This window comes from Berghia stephanieae, chromosome 6 (genome assembly GCF_034508935.2).
Source record: "Berghia stephanieae isolate SIO BIC M18660-M18661 chromosome 6, UCSD_Bste_1.3, whole genome shotgun sequence".
Taxonomy (NCBI): domain Eukaryota; kingdom Metazoa; phylum Mollusca; class Gastropoda; order Nudibranchia; family Aeolidiidae; genus Berghia; species Berghia stephanieae.
In genome coordinates, this window is record NC_088365.1 from 2891343 (window position 1) to 2916079 (window position 24737).

The window sequence follows — 24737 nt, forward strand, 5'->3', positions numbered from 1 at the left end:
TAGCACATGAGGCGATGCAAGGGTCTCCACCTGGTCCTGTCAGCAGCTATTCTTGGGACCATCTCGAGGGACAGACCGCTCTGCTTTAGGTCCCTCTCCACGGTACGTCTCCAAGTCTCCTCTTTCCTTGGGGTATCCTCGTAGGGCCTTCCTACAAACCCAAACCATTACCATCTTCTCCTTTTAATGAGACTCCATACTCCACTTCAGCTCTCACTCTCAGGTCCTCATTTGAAGGTTCGTCGCAAACATTTGTTTTGGAACACTTCAAATTATTGGATGATACTCTCTGTGTTCTTCCAACATTCTGATCCATAGATAAAAACACTCAAGACATTACCTTTAAAAATATTAATTTTAATGTTGGAATACAATCCCGTTGCTCTCCAAATTTGTTTGGGGGAAGCAAATGTCAGGTTTGCCTGATTTAGTTTTGATCTCTGCATTGCAGTCATCACCTGTTGTCATTGTCAGTTAACTTCCTTAGTACGTAAATTCTTGAATATCGTCTAGAGGCTTTCTATTATTAAACACTGGATCTTTATTTATTAATGTGTTGATTCTCATGATTTGAGTCTTAATAAGAAGAATACCAATAGACAAACAGTTCGATCCAGATAAGAGTTGAATTGTTGCAATGTGTCGTTGTCGTCGTCGTTGTTTTTGCTGTTGCTGTTGCTGCTGCTGCTGGTGATATTTTTGTTGTTCTTATTGTTGGTGATGTTGTAAATCTAAGGAGACCTTTTTTCAAATGATCGTAATAAGAAGAAACCGATAGATAAACAGTTCGATTCCGATTAGAGTTGAATTGTTGCAAATTGTCGTTGTTGTTGATGATGATGATGATGATGATGGTGATGATGGTGAGTATGTTGTTACTATTGTTACTGTTGATGCTGTAAGTCTGAGGAGACCTTCTTATCATGCCTGATCGTAAGAAGAAAACAGGTAGATTAAGCAGTCCGATCCAGATTGAAGTTGAATAGTTGCACTTGTTGACGTAGTAAGAAGACCTAAATATTGTTATTGCTTTCATTGTTGCTGTTAGTATGTGAAGATTTGTTGATAGAACAAAGAGATATAAATATACACCTTTGCCCCACCATGGTTATCTCGAACTCCTCGGGACAAGGTAAAACGTTCGAGGAAACTATACAATGCCACTGCATTTGATGGGGAGGAAGGGGGAGGCAATGTGTCTCAGCGGTATAATCTTTGCCTCGTATCCGAAAGATACCTAGTTTGAATATCCACCGCGTTATGTGGCCTTCAGCAAGCCACCTCTCCGTAGCTCAATTTGTGCCGCTGTGCTGCGGCTGATATCTGGGTTATTCCAGTCTGCCCTTGGGATAGACCCTATGACAAATTTCTGCTTAAGGGTGAATAAAGAGAACTTTATTGTTATGTTACAAGGGGTTGGTGTTTGTGTGTGTGTGTGTGTGTGGGGGGGGGGGGGGGTTACTGTATCACAACATTCATTTACCGTGGCAACCAGCCATGATCATGGCGCGTGGCATTGGGATTGGAACTAATGGCGAAGTGGTAAGAAAAGCAAAAGAGGTGCCTTTTATACAAAACAGCAATGGAGTGTGTGTATCATACTGCATACACACACGTGCAATGTAGACAGTTACACAGATAATATAAGTAACTGTCAGTGTAACAGTAAGTCATCAGTGGTCGAAATCACCGGGAGGATAAAAAACACTGCATACACACACGTGCAATGTAGACAGTTACACAGATAATATAAGTAACTGTCAGTGTAACAGTAAGTCATCAGTGGTCGAAATCACCGGGAGGATAAAAAACATTCAAGTAATTAATTAATTAATTTTTCTTACGTAGGTTGGGTGAAATTAGTTCGAGGAAACCGTGTTCGAGGTAAACATTAGTTCGAGTAAGGAATGGAATGAAAACAAAGAATAATAAGGAAACAATTCTGGACATTCGACTGAGTTCGAGGAAACCGTGCTGGAGTGTAGTATAATTTAGGTACAACTTAAATAACATACATTTTACACCTGGTTTATGGCCTGCTCACCTCCAAAACTAGTGTGTCTAGTTTCATTGGTGTAGAAGCTTTTCCTGCTTTCTATCTTTCCTGGTTTGTTTGGATGGACACACACTTTATCTTTCATCCATGAGTGTGCGCTGGTGGTGTATTCTGATTGTCACCAAAAAAAAGTTTACAATAAGTTCAGCAGTCTTGTAGTGGCAGGATGGGCTTCTTAGCTGTTTTGAATTTTGACGCTCTAATAATAATGTGATAAGTGATTGGTTTACAGTTATTTTTCAAGTGTTTTTGGAAATAATCGTGTGAAATAGATTCATTTTAACCTACAGTAGACCTGTAAATGAGCTCTATAAAAATTGACCGAAACTCTTCGTAATTCATCCTAGCGAAAAAATCCACAGAATCGAAATGAATAGTAAACAGCAAGCTCGCTTGCGCAAAGAAAAAGGCAGAAAACTAATTTGAGGGAGTTAATTAGGCTACTTACCATTATTCCTTATAATTAGGTAACCAATCAGCGAAGAAACTAGAAACCAATTTGTTTACAATGTGAGGCAATCGAGATGTACTGTAGCAATCCCTAACTTTCGATTTGAAGGTGTCTATATAACGCACTTCCGGATTTCGCATTTTGCTTTTTTCATACTTTTACTTCCCTCCAGGCAAATGTGGTCAATTTTAGCTTAGACGAAACAGTGAAATTTATCGCTCAGCGACTCAGTTAAAATTGACTACCATTGGGATCACGACAGGTTTGGAAAGTGAAAAAATAATTTCACGAACGCTGTGTAAAAATACACTGGGATGTGTTCAGACACGGCAATTCTAATAAGCGTCGCTTAGCTTTGGCAATATATCTATCGTTAATATAAACGGCCCTTGAGCTATGCGGAGCGCTGTGGAAAATTCCTAATTACTTTAAGGTCATTCGACTACGATTCATGAATTCTTTCTTTCCTTTTAAAAAATATTTGAATTTGACGAATTGACTGATTTCAGTTAATTGACTGAGAATTTACAGGTCTACTCACAGACTCGATCAAGACACGATATACTGTTTACATTACGAGAATGTAAGTTGAATGGTGTCTGTAGAAGAAACTGTTGTCAGATTAGTTTTGCATTCATCGCACTCCAAAGATTATACTTTTAAGGCTAGTACCCACTGATGTGGGCAATAACACTTTCGAGCTGTAATGCCTCAGCCATGTTCATATCTTTCACCAGATTGGTGATTAGTGGTGTGGTGCTAAGCCTTCCCCAAAAGGTCTTGCCTGCGAGTATTAACAGCCCATATTCGACATCTCTCCTCATCTATTGGAAAGCTAAAGAAGGATAAATCGGGTCTGCGATATCTATCATTTGTACACTTAATTGCAGAGCACCACTGGCTATTTTTTTTCTAATTATTCTTTCCACTGCTAATTCTTCTGCCCATACATCTAGCCAATTGTGCATGCTCTTGATTGTCTATTTCCAAGTCTAAAGCCAAATGTGATCTAAAAACAATTCAAAGATACTAAAATACACTGTATAATTAAAGACACTCTAGACAGCACATCAATTACACATCGCAAGCAGCAACACTATAATAATACCAGCAGTAACCAAGAGGAGTCAACACAACACGAAAGGATGGTGCTGTCTTATAGCGACAACGTAATTAGTATCGGATGTACTATTTATGTTTATAGTCTGATTGATATAATTTAGTGAGAAACAAACAGGCTGTCCAAAAATAATAGCAAAGAGCTGAGTGATGTCAACATCGTTCCTTCAATATTTGAGTCCTGACAAATGGATGGGTGGGGGGGGGGGGGGGGGTTGCAGCGTTGATCAACGGTACGGTCTTTGCTTCGTACCCGAAAGGTACCGGGTTCGATCTCCCATCACTTGAGCAAGTCACCTCGCCCTAGCTCAGTTTGCGGCTGGCGACTGGGTTAGTCCAGTCTTCCCTTGGAGTAGACCCTAGAGAGAAATTTCCCCTATGGGACGAATAAGGGGATTAAAAAAAAAAACCCATTGTGCTCACCTGTGGGAGTAATGTCAACTGGAATGACTTTGCCTGGTGAGATAAATTGTCATTTTCAACGTGTTCAATAGGCAAAGTCATCCAAGAGGCAAAGGCACCCCAGTTGCGGGTTTATGAAAAATAGATCATAATAATGATGATGATGATGATGATGATGATGAGGAGGGGGGGGGGAGATATGTTGATAAAGCTGATGATGGTATTGTGTTAATGGCTGTGTGGTGTTGATGAAGATGATGGTGGTGTAGTGTTGATGAAGATGAAGTGGTATGGTGTCGTGTTGTGATGATGGCGTGGTGGTATTGATATTGATTGTGATGTGCTTCTGATGATGATGGTGGCGGTGGAACCTATTGTTATTGCAAAAATTAGACCTGCGTGATAATCATTATCACTGAAGGTCTAATTTTTAGCACATGGTGCACACGACCTGCTTTGTGGAGTGTCTATCACACGATCACTTTTTGCATGATACGCACTTTGTAGTCGTTTTGCAGTCTTTTGGGGTGGGGGGGGGGGGGGGTTGTTGTTGTTTGCAAGCATATGTGGCATCTGCCCTGTCCACTTTTAGTTTTAGGGGATGAAGCTGATGGCTCCTATGGTTCTCTCTCATCTCTGAGAGTTGTGTTTATTGTTTGCCTCGGGTATTTGAGAGGTTTGTCTCAGCTCTCCGGCTTTCTATCTGTGGTCTGGCTAACTCCTTTTCCACAGCGCCTTAGATGATACAGTACAGCTTGTACACAACGGCTTCGGTTGCAACGAGAGCGCGGGTACAACGGGAAATTTAATAATCCCCGTTCTACGACCTATCTAATTCATATAAATCATGAGTGATTAAAAAGATGTAATTTTTCTTGGAATACGATTACAACGCGAGTGTGAGTTGCAGAGCTTAATACGAAATTCAGAAAAAACTACGCAGTCAAGAAAAAAAGAGGAAAGCACACATTGAACACCCAGGGGCCGGAGATGGAATGAGAGTTGCAGTTATTGTGTGTACTATCAACGTTTTTCTATATAATTTGTGTAACTAATTTGTGGCGACTCAACAAATGACTAGTGTAGGTGAGAGGCGATATGACTGACAAATCAACATGTTGATATGCTTAAGCCAATGTGTTCGCGAAGAGTGAGGGGTGTGCGACTCATGACTGATTAGCTATGCCCAATGAGTAATGAGATGATGATGAGCCGTGTACTACTTGAGCGTTGAAGTGTCGTTAGAAGTGGCTGTCAGTGGGAGGTTGGAATGAGTGGAAAGGAGAGGAAAGGAGAGTGTTAGAATTTAACCGGTGCATTGATCCAATTCGCCTTTTGTTCTGAAGTGAAGAGGTGGTGATTGGGGGGGGGGGGGGGGGCTTAAAGAGATGGAAATCACATTCACCACATCTGGGGCCGTTTTCGTGAACACGGACTAGTGCTTAGTCTCTCACTTTAGTCAATGTCTTGCAAAAATTGGATTTCATGTGAGCAGTCAGCACTAAGCAAGTCCGGGACTAAAATCACGGCAGCTTCGGTCAAAGTTTGGCCAAGTTTTAGTCATTTGCCGAGGCAAGACTTCATGATTTAATCTGAGACTAGTTACTGGGAAACGTCATAGCATCAACAAGATAGCAGCTATTTTTAGACTGAGTGCACTTCGATTCGGAAGGAAAATACGTTGGTTACGAATGACAGAGGCAACAATTGTCCTGTTGCCATTGACACTGGCTTTAAAAAACTATAAGAGAAGTACAAATCGTCCAAAGTACACATTTTTGTGAGTAAAAACAACAACAAAACTGAATCCATCGGCTCGGAGTTGAGAGTGAATAAGAGACTCCGAAATCGAAGGTTTTGTGTCAAAGAACAAAAAAAATAAATGATTAGAAAGTAAAGTGGAGACAAAAGTTATTCTGTTGACAATGAAATTGACTGAAATAATGTGAATAATCCGACCACACTTTCTTTTTTGTGTATATTTTATTTTTCAATTTCTTTGAGTTTCAATCTCGGTAGTCGTTGGCTCAATGAAACTGCCATTGTCCTAAATAAAGAATTGACAGTCGACGATGGACATCATTGCAGTTTATAACAGTCAACAGTGTGTGTTGCTAATTTCCTCTTTGGAAATCTTTTGCATTGTTAGTATGAAATCATGTGTATCTTTCCTGCTTTCGTGGAGCAGAGAGGTGATGTTACCCGCACAAAATAGCTGAATTTGTCACCGTCCCTACAACGCCCACTTCTAAGCAAGCGAGACTAGAAAGCGTTCATGGAATCCGATTTTTTTAGACGCTTGCTTTGCTTGGGCTTAAAACTAGCTAGTCATTTACTAGACTAGTAAAGTATTAATTCTAGTCCTCGTTCATCAAAATGGGCCTGACCTATTTTCTAAGTGTTACAGCTCGAAATGTATTCTTTTCACTTTAAAAAAAAATTCTTTCTTTCAGTATTGCTATTCTTAAAATACCATATGCATGTCTACAACGGGGATGTTTTTGTTAGTCCCACTATCCCGTTGGTATCCAAGTCCCACTTTGATAGGTGTTGTGGGTTCATGAGGCGCCATACCACCAATGGCGTGAAAGACAGAAGATCCAAAATATTGTTGTTTTTTTTAAAGGAGCATGCCATCTGTTCAGTTAGTTATTTTTTGCTTGTTTGTATTTGTTGGTTGTATTGGGGGGGGGGGGGGGGGGTTTGTCAAGGAATTACACATCTTGTCAATCACGTTGACCCCTACCTTTGTGACATGGTGTGACCACACACCTTCTGGCTTTCTTTCCTTTATATCACAAGAGGCGTCATAGTGCTTTGTGCTTAAGGAGTACATATTTTGTTTTGTTGTTTCTTTTTTGTGGTTGGATTTGTATCCAACAAGAATGGTACTGTACCGTACAACACTGGTTTCTGGGGACCTCCCACCCCAAATTGAGTTCACCACGTTGTCCGAGTCACGCATTAAAAAAAATGTATCCCATATTTATCAGGTTTAGAGGGGATAATTGAGGGTAAGGGCATCGTCCATTCTACGGCATAAGCTTCTGGGAATTCGTCCCAGATATCTCTCATCAATTTCGTCTTATTCATCATCATCATCATGACAAATTCTCTAATATAAGCTCTAAGAAGGCCGACCCCCCAAAAACGACAAAAGGCACGCAACACACTAACGTGAACACTACAATTTAGGGTCTTGCACAAATTCAATAATTTTCTCTCTGTACTCGTCCACATTGATAGCTCCCCCCCCCCCCCCCCCCCCCCCAAAAAAAAAAAAAAAATTAAAAAAAAAAACAAACAAGAAACACATCAAAACAAAAAACAAAGCAAACGGGTAATGCTACAAATCGAGGCACACTGTTTTTCGTTACGGCTGTGACGTGTGGCTTATGGAAGCTGTTTCTGCTACTCTAAATTGTTGTGTTCACTTTCTTTTGTCTCGTGTGAGGTGTGCTGTCTTTGGAGGGTCGGCTCTCGTCACTATTTATGATCAACCCCACCAACACGCAAACAAGCACACATAAACACTCCTTGAATTCATCCCTCTCACCCACCTATACCCCTTGCCATTACGTTTAGATACGAATATCTAATATCTAGAAAAAAACTGGTTAGTTTGGCTAAAGAATCCATGATTGTGGTCTCCCTATCCAAATAGGCTAAATATGTCACTAGTCTTTTGACGTATTATTAATGTTTGCTTTTTTTCCTCAGGCCTGTAAATCGTCTTTTCCAAAATTGTCTGAAAAATTATTTTAACGATCGGTGACCTCAGCAGAAATTGATAATGGTATGACATGTCAAACATTCTGTTATATGTATCAATCTAATATGCTTTTAAAAAAATGTTGTTAGTACTTACAAATCAAGTAGCTTGTCTGAGCATAAAGCTAAGGGATAGTTGTTTTACTTCTGCATTTTTAATGATCAAAACTTACAGTAAGAGTGTTGAGAGATTGAAGCCAAAATTTTTAAAAGGCATAATTAAGCAAAATAAGCTTTGCCTCAGTATTGAGACAATTACTCTTAGTTTAACCATATTCGTACGTCGTAATCTTAAGATGCCTGAGACTAACCAAAAAAATTATGTCACATTACATGATGGTGATCACAGGTTTTAAAAGAAAAAAACGAAAATTGAGTCGTTGTTAGTTGTGCTCAAGGACACAAATGATTCATTGGTTGAGCTATAGAATACACCTAACAGTAATCAATTTTGTTTTCCTTGATCGTTGTCTTGTTTTATGACTTGATTTCTTTCTTCTTTTATTTTGGACCAGTCACAGGCTATAAGTTTACGAATCTCTCTCTCTCTCTCTCTCTCTCTCTCTCTCTCTCTCTCTCTCTCTCTCTCTCTCTCTCTCTCTCTCTCTCTCTCTCTCTCTCTCTCTCTCAAGAAAACAAATGATTCCATTGGATGAGCTATTGAATACACCTAACGGTAATCAACTTTTTATTTCTTTCTTTCTTGAGCTTTTCTATAGCACAATATCAGCTAAATGTGCTCAAAGTGCTTTACAAAGGCCCCCTGACCAACAATAAGATGTAACATGTAGAACCAGAACTGATGCCTGTTGGGTGATATTACAATTTTTCGGACAGAAAGAACGCTGTTGATGGCCAGGTACTCATTTTACACCTGAGTACAGTGAGAGAGAATGTGAGTAAGAGTCTTTTCCAAGGACTCAACTATGTGCCGAACGAGGCTCGGACTCAGGACATTCTGATCCTAAAGCGAGTGTCATACCACAAGACCATAGCCGCACCTTTTTTTTTTTACCCTCGATCGTCATCTCGTTTTATGACTTGATTTCTTATTCAGGTTATGAGTTTATGAATCTCTCTCTCATTTTTATTTAAACTTCTGGGACAAAAAGGAAACTTCCTTATTTTCCAGGACAGCCAATTATATTTTTTTTTAATTTCCAGGACAAATCCTGAAATTCCAGGACAGTAGACATGCCTGTAATTTAAATGTTTACTGAAGACAATGGAGGACTAGTTCCTTCTAGTGGAATAAAAATATAAACTTCGTAATATCTGATTTTAATTTCAAATTAGTTTCTCACCAATTGGCTCATCCTGGCAAGTTATGCATAATATAAGGGAATGTGTCACACAAGTTAATTGTTTTGTCTTGCACATCACGAGGATCACATGGACTCGTTTTATTATCTTTTTAAAAAAATAACAACATGATATTTCACAAAGTAAAAAAAAAAAAAAAAAGAGCTCTCTAAACTTATATACATAGAGGACACAAAATCTATTGAAAACAATGAATTAGACAAATTTTAATATTTATTTATAAATTTGATTTTCAAAATATACATACGTAACAATGTCAACATTTAAAAAAAACAGTTTTGCACAAACCGTTTCAGTAATATAACGATTTAAGACGGTTTTAAATTGGGAAACAAGGACCTCAACAATTCTTTTTAAAAACCTAAAAGAATTCTTTCAGAAAACCTCTACCTTTAGGACTATCTGAGATTAAAAAAAAAAAGTTTATATCTTAAAATTTACATTAAAACATATCTATTGTGGCAAAATCGATGTTGAATTATTTTTTAAAAAAATAACCTCTGCATCAGTGGGTACCAAAATTGAAAGCAGTCACTTTTAAAAAGTGTACACTAAATATTTGAAAATTTGAAGCCCCTCCCAACAGAATCCATGTCTTGAACTATAGATGTCGAGGCAGATTTTGTATTGAAATATTTTGTTATATTGAAAATGACTCATGAAAAGAGTGGACAATGATAACCCTTTGATGCATAGCCTCCTGCCCACTGTACAATTCTAAAGCTTTGCATATTAAAACTCAGTCTAATTTGCTTTGTTTCGTTTCATAAAGATTTATATTTTTAAGTTACACCAAGGAAGTTCGAATTTTTATTTGCCTCAACCGCATAACTCAAGAAAGATGGCAACCCCATGTGCTAATCACAGTGGTTTACCAGCGGATCACTTGGTTGAGATGCTGGGTCAAGAGGTCACTACTCTCCTTCTCTTTACCTGCGCTCTGGCATGGCACGTGCCTGCAGTCAGTGAAGCGAGCAGTCTAATTGGTCTGATAAATAATAGCATAGCCAAGCCACAATTATCTTATATGTAAATCTATATCACTCATGTTATAGATTGAAATCCCCCTCACACAGTGGACTAAATATCATAGATATCATCAGTATATTTCTTTCTCAGGAAGACAGCAAAGTAGACTCACATTTTCACTACATTTATCATTTAAATCAAATGTTTCTGGAATCCCTACAACAACAATCAGACGTTGCAGTTTATTATTATTCACACAAGTACATAGTACAAACCGTCTACTTTCTGTTGCACTAATGTTAATTCAGTTCAACAAATATGTAACAAGTGTAGGGGTGGGGTATCAAATTTCACTGGGAATATCTAGCAGTCTATGAGATGTCTAGGCTATCGTGGGTGATGAATTTGGACCAGTTACACAATGTAAACAATGTCGTAATCATTTCCTGGACTCCCCACTGACCATGGAACACTTTACTACACCAATTCTATAGTTTTATCATTAAAAGTTCCCACGAATATGGTAAAGGAGTGAAGAAGTCATACTCATTGTAGTACAGGAACGTGTATATATAATATATATATATATATATATATATATATATATATATATATATATATATATATATATATATATATATATATATATATATATATATATATATATATATATACACAAACTTCTCTCTCTCTCTCCTCTCTCTCTCTCTCTCTGCAAGTAGCCCTACAATAATAGTTCTTAAAGACACATCTGTTACTGATTTAAGAAATATGAAATGAATGGGTTTGTTTCATTCATGTCTCTGTTGATTGGTGTGGGAAAGGTTTTATTCACCAACTGCACTACTTGTACATTATATTGAGAATAATGTCTGAATTGTGTTAATTCCTAGGAGGTGCCACTATTATTTTCTCTATCTTGGCTATGTTTGAGTACTACCCCACTCCCCCTCTTATTTTCCAGTCAAACTTGCCTTTGTGGAATACTATCTGTACTAACTGTTGATGTTATATCGTTGTTGTCAGTGATATGAATTAGGTGTAGTGTGAATGTGATGCATTTCTCTTAGCCTGTCTTTTACGTTTGTATGTGTGTATATGTCGGATGTATGTGTGTATGTATGCATGTGTGTATGTATGTGTGTGTGTGAGAGAGAGAAGAAAAAATAAAGAAGAGAGAGAGAGAGAGAGAGAGAGAGGAGAGAGAGAGAGAGAGAGAGAGAGGGAGAGAGAGAGAGAGAGAGGAATGCCTTTTTCTACCATATTCATTGCTTGTATTATCTACTATGCCACTGTGATGGTGTTGTTATTTGGTGTAATGATGGTGGTTTTGTTTCTATTTGTAATAGTGAAGTAAAACCTACACACACAATATATTGCTTTATATGTTCTTTATGAGTGTGTTAAATTGTTTAATCCACTTATCTCCATATCTTTTAAATACAATAAAAAATACAAATGAATAGAACATACCTTATGTCCAGCCCATTACATTTATGACCATTAAAAACGTAGTTAAAATGTGTTGAATCAGAAAATGAATGTTTTACTTTGTGTAATAATATTAAGACTGGACAAAGCATTAATTAGTTTCGGAATCCAACGTCTGATTTTAAAGATTTGAATTTTTTATTGTCCGCACAACAACAAAAATATTTTAAAATAGTAGGGATTTTAAATTGCTTATAAAACCTATCAGAATAATCACAATAAAACGAAAAAAGAACCAACTAACAAGTGAAAGTAGTACTGTCTGTTCAATAAGTTAATATTATTGTAATGTACGTGGTCATCTAGATATGGTGTTATATTACATCACGAAAATGCAATACTTTGCGTCTTAACCCTCAAAAAGGGGAATCCCCATCCAGGTAGCCAATTTTACAGCATGCAGCTGCTGTTGTCAGTCACTTGCTGGGTTCCAGCAGTATAACTAAGTGATCCGATTTTATGAAGAAATAAACAGCAGTGTAATAGGTAAGATAATTAAACCCTGTGCGGCTATGTGGTCTTGTGGTATGACACTCGCTTTCGGGTCGGAAAGTCCTGGGTTCGAGCCTCACTCTGCACATAGCTGAGTCCCTGGAAAAGACTCTTTACTCATTCTCTTACCGTAATCAGGTGTAAAATGAGTACCTGGCTGTAAACAGCGTTGTCTCTATCAGGGAACAAATTGTATTATCGCTTAACAGGCATCATGTCTCGTTCCACATGTTGCGTGTTGTTGGTCAGGGACCCTTTGTAAAGCGCTTTGAGCACGTTTAGTGGATATTGCGCTATATAAAAGCTCCGTTTTTTAATTCATTCATTTTTATAAAACCCTTCTTTAAGTACCCAATAGTTGTATTTCAACACTATGTTGCAGTTAACTCTTTGCTATTGTTATGAAGTTATTATTGACGATAATGGTGAATGATAATATATATTGAATTCATTTAGATAACACTAAAAAACATCACTGTACATTTGAATGGACATCGTGAATACAGGAAATGTTACTATAAACAGACATGTCCATTCAAATGGACGTTATGACTATGGGTTGTGTTATAAATAGACAGGTCCACTCAATTTTTTTTTTTTAACTTGAGCTTTTATATAGCGCAATATCCAAATTGTACTCAAAGCGCTTTACAAAATGGACAATATGAATAACAGAAATGTTGTAGATGCATTACTTATCAAAGATATACTGTTATAAATGTATGTTTTTTTTAAACTCATCTTTACAATGATGCATAAAAGCGATTGAATAAAATATGTGAAATAAACGTCTCAGTCAAATTAATGCTTATTTAAGGACAGGAGGATTCTCCCGATTGTCTAAAATCAATAATATTTACTATATATATTTCATGTCTCTCTACATCTTTTCAGACAACATAGGTGCTTTGATTCTGCTGCCGTACGATCAATGGTATTCGAGGATGATGATGACAGCATCCCATGCGGAAGTGATGACGACGACTTTAGTGATGAAGAGTATGAGCCCAGAGACCAGTTTGAGATTAGTTCAGATGCTGACGCCATTAGTGAAGAAGATAATGATGAGGAGGGTGATGCTTTTGAAGCATCCCCATCCACTGGGTATGCTATTATTGTAAGCAACATGACCATCCACATCGCCATCATCATCATCATCGACATTCATTTCATCCAAATCATCATCATCAAATCCACTGTTATCAGTATCCCGATTTAATGCTACCTTCAATATATTATGTTTAGCACATAGGTTTTGGACATTTTCATGTGTCAATTATTCATTCATCAATTTAATCTATATCAAGAGCATGTCTGCATTAGTTTTGTGACGATGGCTGAATTCATATTGACAATAAAGTATGCCACAATAGGTACTTATCATGCCAAAAAATGTTGCTCATTGATGATATATCAAAACAAACATTCAAGCTTTTGAAATAGCATGCACACGTCTCTATAAATTGTAACTGTGTCTATAGGATGATTTACAACAAATCTTTTCTGCATTATTTGGCTCATCATTAATTATCTATCACGAGCTGGATGACGTAAAAATCGACATTTATTGGAAAGATTGAAAAGTAAAAATGACAGAAAGGGAGGTCCTCAGCATTTAAACTTAATTTTGTTTTATTTGAATGAAATTACTTATCATTAATGTATCTGTGAGAAACAAACTTCTGAGAAAACTTAATAAAACAACAAAAGGAAAAAAATCAAACATAACATATGAAACTCAACAATGCAGTTTTCAAAATTGCAACAAAAAAAAATTATTTCAAACCTTTACTATATAATCTTCGCTTTCAACTGTTAACAGACGATATCAATTCTATTGTTGTCGGTCCAAGCAATCCGAAACATGTAATTGGAGAGAGTCTGTATCAGGCAGAATTTGACCACACTTTGGACATTCATGAACGTTAAGGCTTGGATACTGATCAGCATTCGACTCATCAAATTGCACTGCTGGTCTTGCAGCTGCATTGTTTTGATCTTGCTATGAATAGACCAAGAAAAAAATATTTTAATAAAAATCAAATCTTAGAAAATCTACAATTGATTATAGATATTAGAGGAAAAAGGAATAAATCATGACCAATGAAAAGTAATTGTGATTATGCGGTTCAAGTGCTACAGGCAAAATAATGAGATTTACAGATTAGATGATGTTAAAATTGATGAGTATCGTTGAATTTCAAATATTAATGTCCATAGAAAAAAATTGAATGGGTTAGCTCTAACCCAAGTCCAGTTCTGCTCCATTGACGACAGTGAATACGCCACTGATCTAGAGAGTCAAATTGTTGGATGAGATGATATTTGTTCTCTAAGGGATACAAAAGTTGAAATTGCCAAGTAATTGGGGGAAAAACACACATGCACACACACACAAACAACACGCTAATTCAATGCTGTCTTGATTTGAGTCCAAACTGGAATTGGGTATGGTATGGAACTAACCCCTTTAAAGTCATATGACCAATGCAGCCTGATTTTATCCCAATTTTTGTATGGTCAGCAAAAATTGCTTGCTTTCTAGTTAGAATTTTAGTCTATTGCAAAGTAATTTCAGCTTGATCTAAGAGACCCAGCTAACCACTCACTGCTGAACTGATGGGTCAGAAAGAACTTTGAGACCAAATCCCGTCCCTTTGGTTGTGAAGTGAGTACTTTACCAACAGCTATCAAATGGTGGATACCAAATACAGGTTTTATCTATAATGCCATAATCTGATGAAACACAGTTTTTCTGACATGGCGGGTTTTTGCAACAAAAAAAAATCCCAAATTTTGCAAGCTAAAAACAGCAAAATTTGCAAAAAGTTGCAATTAATTTTCCTAAAAACCCATAATTCGTTCATGAAAGAGAAAGGTATTTGTTTGTTTTTAAGGGTTTCACGGCACTTGCAACAAATGTAAGGTCATATCATCGCCAGTAAAAAGGAAGAAAATGGGATCTAGTAAAAAGTTCTAGAATTACAATTAAAGTGCCCAAGAAAAAGGAATTTCACGCTATCAGTGTACTTATTTTGAGATTTTCTAACTGTTTCATCCTGACACAAGCACAGGTCCCCCAGTGATGATAATGAAAATTTGTCAAAAGGAGGAAAATCTACCGGCCCGTCAGTCAAACCCAAATCTAATGCACTTCTGATCATTAGACACATCCTGACCTTTTGCAAATGTAATTTAATGAATTGTCATTTCCAATTAAACATTTTATATAATGTCACCCACTATATCAAGTGATTATGATAAACTTTTGGCCAAAAGACCAGGAGGTATTTGTTTTTACATAACAAACCCGGTTAGTGTCTGTATTATTGTAACCTTGTGATGATGCAGCTTATAAATAAGAATCTTTAATTAATTGCAAAACATATTCCATCTACAAATTAAATTTAAATTAGCCTTTAAACAATCATTTCTTAAATCGATCAGCCTAACGACTACCACATCATGATATCTATAAACATAATATGGAGAGAGAGAGAGAGAGAGAGAGAGAGAGAGAGAGGAGAGAGAGAGAGAGAGAAGAGAGAGAGAGAGGAGAGAAGAGGAGAGAGAGGAGAGAGAGAGGAGAGAAGGAGAAGAGAGGAGGGAGAGAGAGAAGAGAGAGAGGAGAGAGAGGGAGAGAGAGAGAGAGTGAGAGAGAGAGAGAGGGAGAGAGAGAAGAGAGAGAGAGAGAGAGAGAGGAGAGAGAGAGAGAAGAGAGAGAGAGAGAGAAGAGAGAGAGAAGAGAGAGAGAGAGAGGAGAGAGAGGGAGAATTGATGAATTTATTTTTTAAAATTGTTTTATAATTAGACACAAGATGTATTGAATACTATTAACAAATCAGAACAATCAAACAAAAACAAAACAAAAAAAAAGAAAAAGAAAGAAAAAAAAAGACGGGCTTATAAAACTTATAAAATCGCCAAATGTACTATCATGCTACAGCTAAAAGGTACATAAATATTTACACCCATTTGCACAATCCCCTCCCTTTCGATCATCTCATCCATGGCCACCACATGTCTTGTGCTACTTTTGACATTTGGCGCCAGTGTGTCTAGACTAACGTCATAAATAAAGGAGTGTCACCAAAAGTCATACAACTGAGCACAGGTGTCAAAAAATGATAGAAGGCATTTTTTTTTCATGAACTACCACTTAGCAGAAAAGGTTTGACATGACTAAAACAACGGAACATTAATGAAAAAATCCGTGAAAGATTATCATCACTGGTCCCCACTAAATTTAAAAAAATATTTAGTTATTTTTTTTTTTGGGCAAAATCTCGAAAATTTGCAAATTTTGCGGCCGCAATGTAAATCAGCGATTTTTTTGCCATTTTTTGCGGCCGCAAGCGATGCAAAAAACAGCCATGACGGGTTTTTTAATTTTTATTTTAAGTTCCAGATTTGAGTTTTTGACGACAAGGTAATTTTAATCGATTGATGTACGAAAGATAAGTTTTCTGGCCAAAATTTTTTAATGCATTTTTTCAGAGGACAGTAGTATAGCTTTAAGCTTTAAATGTAGAACTAACAAGTATAAATCAACGTTCGTTCCATCAGCAATAAAAATTTTGAATATTTCATATGGTACAGAGAAACCAAGGATTGATTCGTTGACTGATTAACTGATTAATTTATTTAATGTAAGATTAACTGACCAATTGATAATGATGATAATTTTTAGTGTCGAATTGCCACAATCGTAACAAATTGAAAACGAAATGAATATGTTTATGTTGTGTATATCGCACGTGTGAAGAAGAAAGAAAGAAAGAGAGAGAGAGAGAGAGAGAGAGAGAGAGAGAGAGAGAGAGAGAGAGAGAAAATAAGTAGGAGTGAAATATCTGTTCAATCTTAGTTATCGTTTAACATTATAACAAGTGTAACTAAATGACAAATTGCCATATTTATGGACAATAAAGATCTATTATTATTATTATTATTATTATTATTATTAAAGCAGACATTACTTTGATGTAAAAAAAAGCAGGGTTATTTTGAATAAGTAACTTAATATCATCGAGATAACAGCACAGAAAAGCCCTGGTTATGATTTTATTTCCAACCTCTAAATAACTGATTCGAGTCCCTTTGTGGGTGACAAAAAGTTGAGTCCTTGGTAAAGGCTCTTTCCCCACATTATCTCATTGTGCTTGGTGCAAAATGACTACCTGGCGAGAAACAGTGTTGGCTCTGTCAAAAAAAAAAACAAACTAACAATATAAGTGCCTTATAAGGATAAAGGCTCCTCCGACTCGATAAGTGTTTTATGTTTAGGACCCCTTGTAAAGTGCTCTTTACTACATAAAAACTAACATTAGATACATTTAGAATCCTTATAATTCCATTTACTTTGAGATAGAAAACAACATCTAGTCTTCCTACCAGTTGCTTTTGATGGTTTTACACTACTATGTCATGACCATCTATCCTAGTCAGCAAACTCTCTTCCTCATGTACTGTCGCTAACTAACTAGGCACAATATAACGTTCAACCAAATGCTCTGCAGCATCAAAACCATTACCACTAGAGTAAGCTGCTAGGCCCCATTGAGCAACCTATTTCTCATAGAAATATAAAATGATGTAAAATATATTCTAAAATCAACATACCGGCTGTCTATAATAATAGTTTGAAAGATTTGACTGCATATTTTGTGGCCTGTAGGTATTGTTGCTGTTTAAGTTTAAGGCATGGGGCTCCTCAGAGTATGACTGATGAAAAGCTTCTAAGGGATATTGATGTTGCTGTTGTTGATGTAAAGGAGGAGTTCTCAAATCAAGTCGCTCTCCGTTTGTAAAATGAGGTCTTTGGGTATAACTAACCTAAAAGATACAAATAGAGTGAAAAAATTACTGGTGGTGAAAATGACAAATACTGTGTTGATAATAATAATAATAATAATAATAATAATAATAATGATAATGCTTGCCTGTTGCATTTTTTAAAAATTAGAAAATGTGATTTTATAATAATAATAATAATAATAATAATAATAATAATAATAATAATAATGAAGGTTATTTATATTGCACAATACAATAAAGCTCTAGGCGCATAACAACAACATCAATCCATTCAAATGTCTCCCTCTCTCACACACACGCACACCCTGTCTCTCCATCTCTATCTCGCTATGAATGTATGTATATATATATATACTCACTCGAGCACTGAAATCTCGAACGTCAGGACTGGGCCTAATTGTTCGAGATTCTCGTGCTTTTGAGTTTTCCGTGTTGAGGATTTGAGGGAGGTAAATGTGGGTGGTCTTGATGAAATTCATATTATAATGATAACTCTCCGTTATTGTGAACTCTGTCGAGAGTCGATGGTGAGACAATTCAATTACCTTTTCTCGACCAGCTTTTACAAAATTATGAAGAGTTTTCACTGGTTTTGCATTTCGTGCGTCTTGTCTTGTTCAAATGCAGAAATGGAATGACAAATCCCACTGCGTGTTCTTGATAAAAAGACAAAGCCAGCATTTTGAATTGTGGATTACACACTCAGCACGCGACATCATTTCCTGCGAATCCGGTACCTAAAATCAATACTATCACTATCACTCATCACTTAACACCCTCTTACCAATTGCAGACTAAAGTCTCCTGTCCCTGTGATACTGGTCATTATTGCGATGATACTGGCACCTCAGATTAAGTATAATAAAGTGAAGTAACAATTGAGTGATGGGTGGGTGCGGTGGGTAAACATGCTTCATAATTCCCCCTCAGTTCAGCATGCACACACATACACACATAATATATGCAACACGCGATGGCATCTTTATTTTCCGTTCAACACAAACAATTTGCGGGAAAAAAAATTCAACCGACCACAAGGGAATGTCCAGTTTGTTCAAGATTTCAGTATTGGCCCCAGAAAGTGTTCGAGATTTTTGTGTTGCCAATACTAATGAAATAGAGGGATTAAAACTGGGAATTGTACTGAGTTTGAGATTTCCGTGTTCGAGATTTCCGTGCTCGTGTGTATATATATATATTAGAACTGTAAATGAGCTCTATAAAAATTGGTCAAGTTTTTTTGTTTTTTTAAATAAGGGCATCACTGGTGAGGAGTGATAAATACAATACAGTAAAATAGTGGGTATTATTACTTACTGGAAGTATGACTGCCATTGATTTGATGTAGAAGGAATGCTAAATAAGCATGTCATTCATATAAGATGGCTTCATCAAAGTCATATTCCAGCCTCTGGAATTTTTCTGACATAGTCAGACAAATAATCACCATTATCATCTTTAACTTCTACTTCTAGTCATGACCAATTGAATTTATTCCTCACAGCTTTATCGATGCTCGACAAGTCTGAATTGCGATCCACGAATAGCTCAGGCATTGTGAGAACATTAATTAAAATAATGTAGCAATGAGCAAACTTGATTTTCAATCAGTTAATGACAGAAAAAAAAAATGAAATAAATATGACTTCTCGCCAATACACTGAATCATCAAGTAGAAGTGAATTATCATCATATGAAGAAACTTCGGCAGTTGTAGCGGAAAAATCCAAAGAATCTAAATGAATGGTAAATCGCCACAGTAAACAGCAAGCAATGGCAGAAAACGTCCTAATTTGTGCCGGAATTAATTAGACTACTTACCATTGTTCCCTATAATTAGGTACCCATCAGTGAAGAAACGGTCAACCAGTTTGTTGACAACGTGAGGCAATAGAGATGTGCTTGTAGCAATCTATCCTAACTTTCTATTTGAAGGTGTCTACATAACGCACTTCCCGCTTTTGCGTTTTACTTTTTCATTCTTTTACAACCCCCCCATGTAAATGTGGTCAATTTTGGCTTAGATGAAATTTATCTCTCGGCGGCTCAGTTAAAATTGGCTACCATTGGGATCACGACAGGTTTGGAAAGTGAAAAAAATAATTAAATGAAGGCTGTGTGAAAATACACTGGGATGTGTTCAGACAGCCAATTCTAAAAAAGCGTCGCTTAGCCTTGGCAATATATCCATCGTTAATATAAACGGCCCCCATGATGCTGCGCTGTGGAACACTCCTAATTACTTTACGGTCATTCGACTATGATTTGTGAATTCTTTCTTTCTTCATTTCTTTCTTTCCTTTTTTAAAATATTTGAAACAAATTGACTGATTTCAATTAATTCACTGAGAATTTACAGGTCTAATATATATATATATATATATATATTGAATCGTGTTTGATACAAATATGGTACGAAAAGTGCTCGACATGTAGTAATGGAGCGAATTATTATTTAAAATATTTACCACAATGTTTGGGGCAGTCTACATCAATGTTTCAGGCTTAATTTGCCATCTTCAGGACTGAGTTTTGTTGACTGTTGTTGTTTCTTGAAGTGGTTCCGGTTTGAAGTTAATTAAGAGGAATTTGCGCCGATGGGGACACTTTCCGTAGATCTCACTTTTCATGTTGAGTGTGGCTTCATGAGGTTGTTTGATTATTGTATATTTTTCTTCCAGGCATAGGCTACATTGTTTTGATGTTGGTGTGTATCCTGCTGCTTTAGATAAAATTTTCCATGAAATGTTGTGGTCTATTTTGTTGTCTTTTAATTTCCAAATATGTTCGCTGAGTTTCTTCCAGGCATAGGCTACATTGTTTTGATGTTGGTGTGTATCCTGCTGCTTTAGATATCTTCCAGGCATAGGCTACATTGTTTTGATGTTGGTGTGTATCCTGCTGCTTTAGATATCTTCCAGGCATAGGCTACATTGTTTTGATAGACCACAACATTTCATGGAAAATTTTATCTAAAACAGCAGGATACACACCAACATCAAAACAATGTAGCCTATGCCTGGAAGAAAAATATACAATAATCAAACAACCTCATGAAGCCACACTCAACATGAAAAGTGAGATCTACGGAAAGTGTCCCCATCGGCGCAAATTCCTCTTAATTAACTTCAAACCGGAACCACTTCAAGAAACAACAACAGTCAACAAAACTCAGTCCTGAAGATGGCAAATTAAGCCTGAAACATTGATGTAGACTGCCCCAAACATTGTGGTAAATATTTTAAATAATATATATATATATATATATATATATATATATATATATATATATATATATATATAAAATATATATACATCATCCATTGTGGCTTGTGCTCTTGAGCACGTTGCCATCAGCTGTCTCCACGAATCACGATCCTCTGCAGTGCGCATGAAACCTGTGATGCTTTTAAAATCACATTTGGCCATTTTTAGGTTAGTTAAATAAGTCATTCTTTGTCTTCCTCTAGCTCTCTTTCCTTCGATCATCCCAGATGTTACCAACTTTTCTATTCCGTCTCTTCTCCACACATGTCCCAGAAAACGTAACTGCTTCAATCAATATTCTACCCTTTCTCACCTTCTCCAACACTTCCTCGTTCGTATACCTGTCTGTTCATGATAGCCTCAACATTTTATACATATAAAAACATCACATATTCCTGAATCGTCGTCCGCTCAACTAAAATAACGAATACATTAAAAATTCCCGAAATAAATAAGTTTTTAAAGTGCTTCTTGAAATCGAGTTCAGTACGGACGACATGAAGTATAAAGGGGAGATTAATCCAGAAATATGGTGCAAAGTGACTTTTTCAGCACTTTAAGCAGGCAATGATCACCTGACTCAATGTACAGGGCTAAACATATGGTTCAACAAGCTCATTGAGATAAGCAGGGGCGCTTCCATGAAAATATCTAAAACACATGACTCCAACCCAATGGGAAGCCAGTGTAAGGTCAAAAACAACGGAGTCGTGTGTTCTCTCTTATTTCTTCTTAAAACTATTCTAGCAGCTAATTTTCAAACTGCTTCAATTTATCAAGTAAGAAACCTGGGGAATTAGACAGGAGTGAATTACAATAGTCCAAACGAGTAAAATCAAAAGCAGACACTAGAGTCTTTAAGGAATTTTGATTTAAATATGCTGAAAATTGGCCAATACGGCAAATTTCACAATACAATGCTTTGCAAAGTTGTGTCACATAATATTCCACGGACAGGTCACTGCTGAGATAAATTCCCAAGTTTCTGGCATTTTTCAGAAAAAAGGTATTTTCAAATCATCTATACAAATCGAAAGGCCTTGTTCATAAATGTTATTTTGAGGATTACATAATAGGAGTTCTGTTCTGTAGGACTCAAATAATCTAATTTTGATGGTAGAACTTACCCTTCTCTGAATGTCTTGCATATGTTTTTGATTGAGCTGTTCTGTCAAATTTCTGATTTGATCTTGTGCTTTCTGCAAATCTTCTTCGAAAACATTCTTCTCTTGAGCAATCTTTGTACGGGATTCCCTTTCTGTAGCAAAATCTGTTTGGTAAGTTTCAAGCTGAGATGAAAAAAACAAAATTACTAAAAATGAATAAAATATTTTGCATATGACATGTGAGGCTGGCTGAGAAAACCCGGAAGGATGCCGCAAGTTTCGATTCAAGATATGAGCCAAAATCGAAGATAAAGTGAATTTCTAGTAGTAGTAGTAGTAGTAGTAGTAGTAGTAGTAGTAGTAATGATAATGTGGCGGTGGTGGTTGTATTAGTGGTAGTGATGATGATGTGTTGGTGGTGGTTGTAGTAATAGTGGTAATGATGATGATGATGTGGTGGTGGTTGAAGTAGTAGTGTTAATGACGATGTGGTGGTGGTGGTGGTTGTAGTAGTAGTGGTCGTGATGATGATGTGGTTGTGGTGGTTGTAGTGATTGTAATGATGATGTGGTTGTGGCAGTTGTAGTAGTAGTAGTAGTAGTGGTAGTGGTAGTAGTAGTAGTAGTAGTAGTAGTAGTAGTAGTAGTAGTAGTAGTAGTAGTGGTTGTGGTGATGGTTGTTGTATTAGTGGTAGTGATGATGTGACGCTAGTCGTTGCAGTAGTAGTGGTCGCGACGATGATGTGGTGGTGGTGGTGGCTGTAGTAGTAGTAGTAGTAGTAGTAGTAGTAGTAGTAGTAGTAGTAGTAGTAGTAGTAGTAGTAGTAGTAGTAGTAGTTGTAGTAATAGTGGTAGTGTTGATGTGGTGGTGGTGGTTATAGTAGTAGTGGTAGTGATGATGTGGTGGTGGTGGTTGTAGTAGTAGTGATGATGATATGGAGGTGGTGGTTGTGGTTGTAGTGGTAATGATGGTGATGTGGTGGTGGGGGTAGTGGTTGTAGTATTAGTGGTAGTGATGATGTGGTGGTGGTGGTTGTAGTAGTAGTGGTCGTGATGATGATGTGGTGGTGGCAGTTGTAGTAGTAGTGGTAGTGATGATGATGTGGCAGCGGTGGTTGTAGTAGTAGAGGTATTGATGATGATGTGGTGGAAGTGGTGCTGGCTGTAGTATTAGTGGTAGTGATGATGTTGTGATGGTGGTTGTAGTAGTAGTGGCAGTGATGATAATGTATCCTTGGAACAATGACCTCACCGGAATTTGACGGAAGTTGCCCGTAACCCGGGATTTTTTGCTCCAGACCAGATTTTTTTCATGTGAAACCGAAGTTTTGGCATCACTGTTTATTACACTGGAAGATCATGTCTCTAAGGACAAGTTATTTAAGATGGCGAGTGATAATTCCAACACCATGCTTTTCCTTCATTAGGAGGTTCGTAGCTATGTGGTCTTGTCGTATGACACTCGCTTTCGGATCGGAAGGTCCTGGGTTCGAGCCTCACTCATGCATAGTTGAGTCCTTGGAAAAGACTCTTTACTTGCATTCTCTCACCGTACTCAGGTGTAAAATTAGTACCTGGCCATCAACAGCACTGTTACTGTCGAAAAAAATTGTAATAAAATCTAACAGGCATCATGTCTTGTTCTATATGTTACGCGTTGCTGTTTGTCAGGGACAGTTAGTAAAGCACTTTGAGCATGTCTAGTGGATAATGAGCTTTATAAAAGCTCATGTTTTTTTGTTTTTTTCATGTTCCTGTGTATATTAGCAGGACAAAACAGTAAGAGTATTGAAGAGCTAATAGCCGAACATGTAAAAGAGAAGGTAAAAAATAAAAATAAATGTGATAGTGAATGGTGGAACTAAATTAAGTCTCTGAACCTGCAAATTCTAGTGAAATTATAAGCCTGCTAGTATCATACAAGTTCTGCCAGCTCGTCACTCTTTGCTATTGTTATTATTGCTTCTTTCAAACTCATTGGAGAGTTAATGACCGCGATTGTCCAACTGAGAGGATCTTTTGATATTTTTACTTTAGCACTGTTATTTTTGGTAGGAAAAAGGGTTTATGGGAAATAATTTGGTTTTCTTTCCATGGTGTCTAACTGCGAATGAAACGTTGCAAGTGTAACATTAGCCATGGTGGCAAATTTTATAGTTAGATCGAATGTATCCTACAGGTTGAAAAATGATTTTTTAAAAATTGTCCACACTTTGTAGAGTTATTAACTTGAGTGATTCTTTGATAATTTGATAAACCAAATAATCTGCTGTACAAGTGATTGGGTCTAATAACCACAAAGAATTAGTCATCGTCTGTCTAGATCTAGTTGAAGGTTATGATCACTCCTACAACTTATATATTTTAAGCTATTCAATTTGTTACAAGTCAAAAAAGTGCAAGCATAAACATAGATTTAACATTTTTATTACTTAATAGTAATAAATTACCCAAGAGAATAAACAAATGTTAGGAGG

The 24737-nt window shown here is 36.8% G+C and overlaps 1 protein-coding gene across 4 annotated transcripts in view; it reads right to left on the reverse strand.

The window, feature by feature from the left end:
- Nucleotides 1–24737, reverse strand: part of LOC144975973 (uncharacterized) — a 77700-nt gene that overhangs the window by 20755 nt on the left and 32208 nt on the right. For 3 of the 4 annotated variants that reach the window (XM_078920212.1, XM_078920213.1, XM_078920216.1), the window contains exons 15-17: nt 22283–22444; nt 17694–17906; nt 13689–14076 (exon numbers count right to left, since the gene is read on the reverse strand). In XM_078920212.1, coding sequence (XP_078776338.1) covers nt 13909–14076; nt 17694–17906; nt 22283–22444 — 543 coding nt within the window. In that variant the 3' untranslated portion in view covers nt 13689–13908. Of the gene's footprint in view, nt 1–13688; nt 14077–17693; nt 17907–22282; nt 22445–24737 lie in introns of those variants that run through there. The other variant, XM_078920215.1, reaches the window with a different exon arrangement.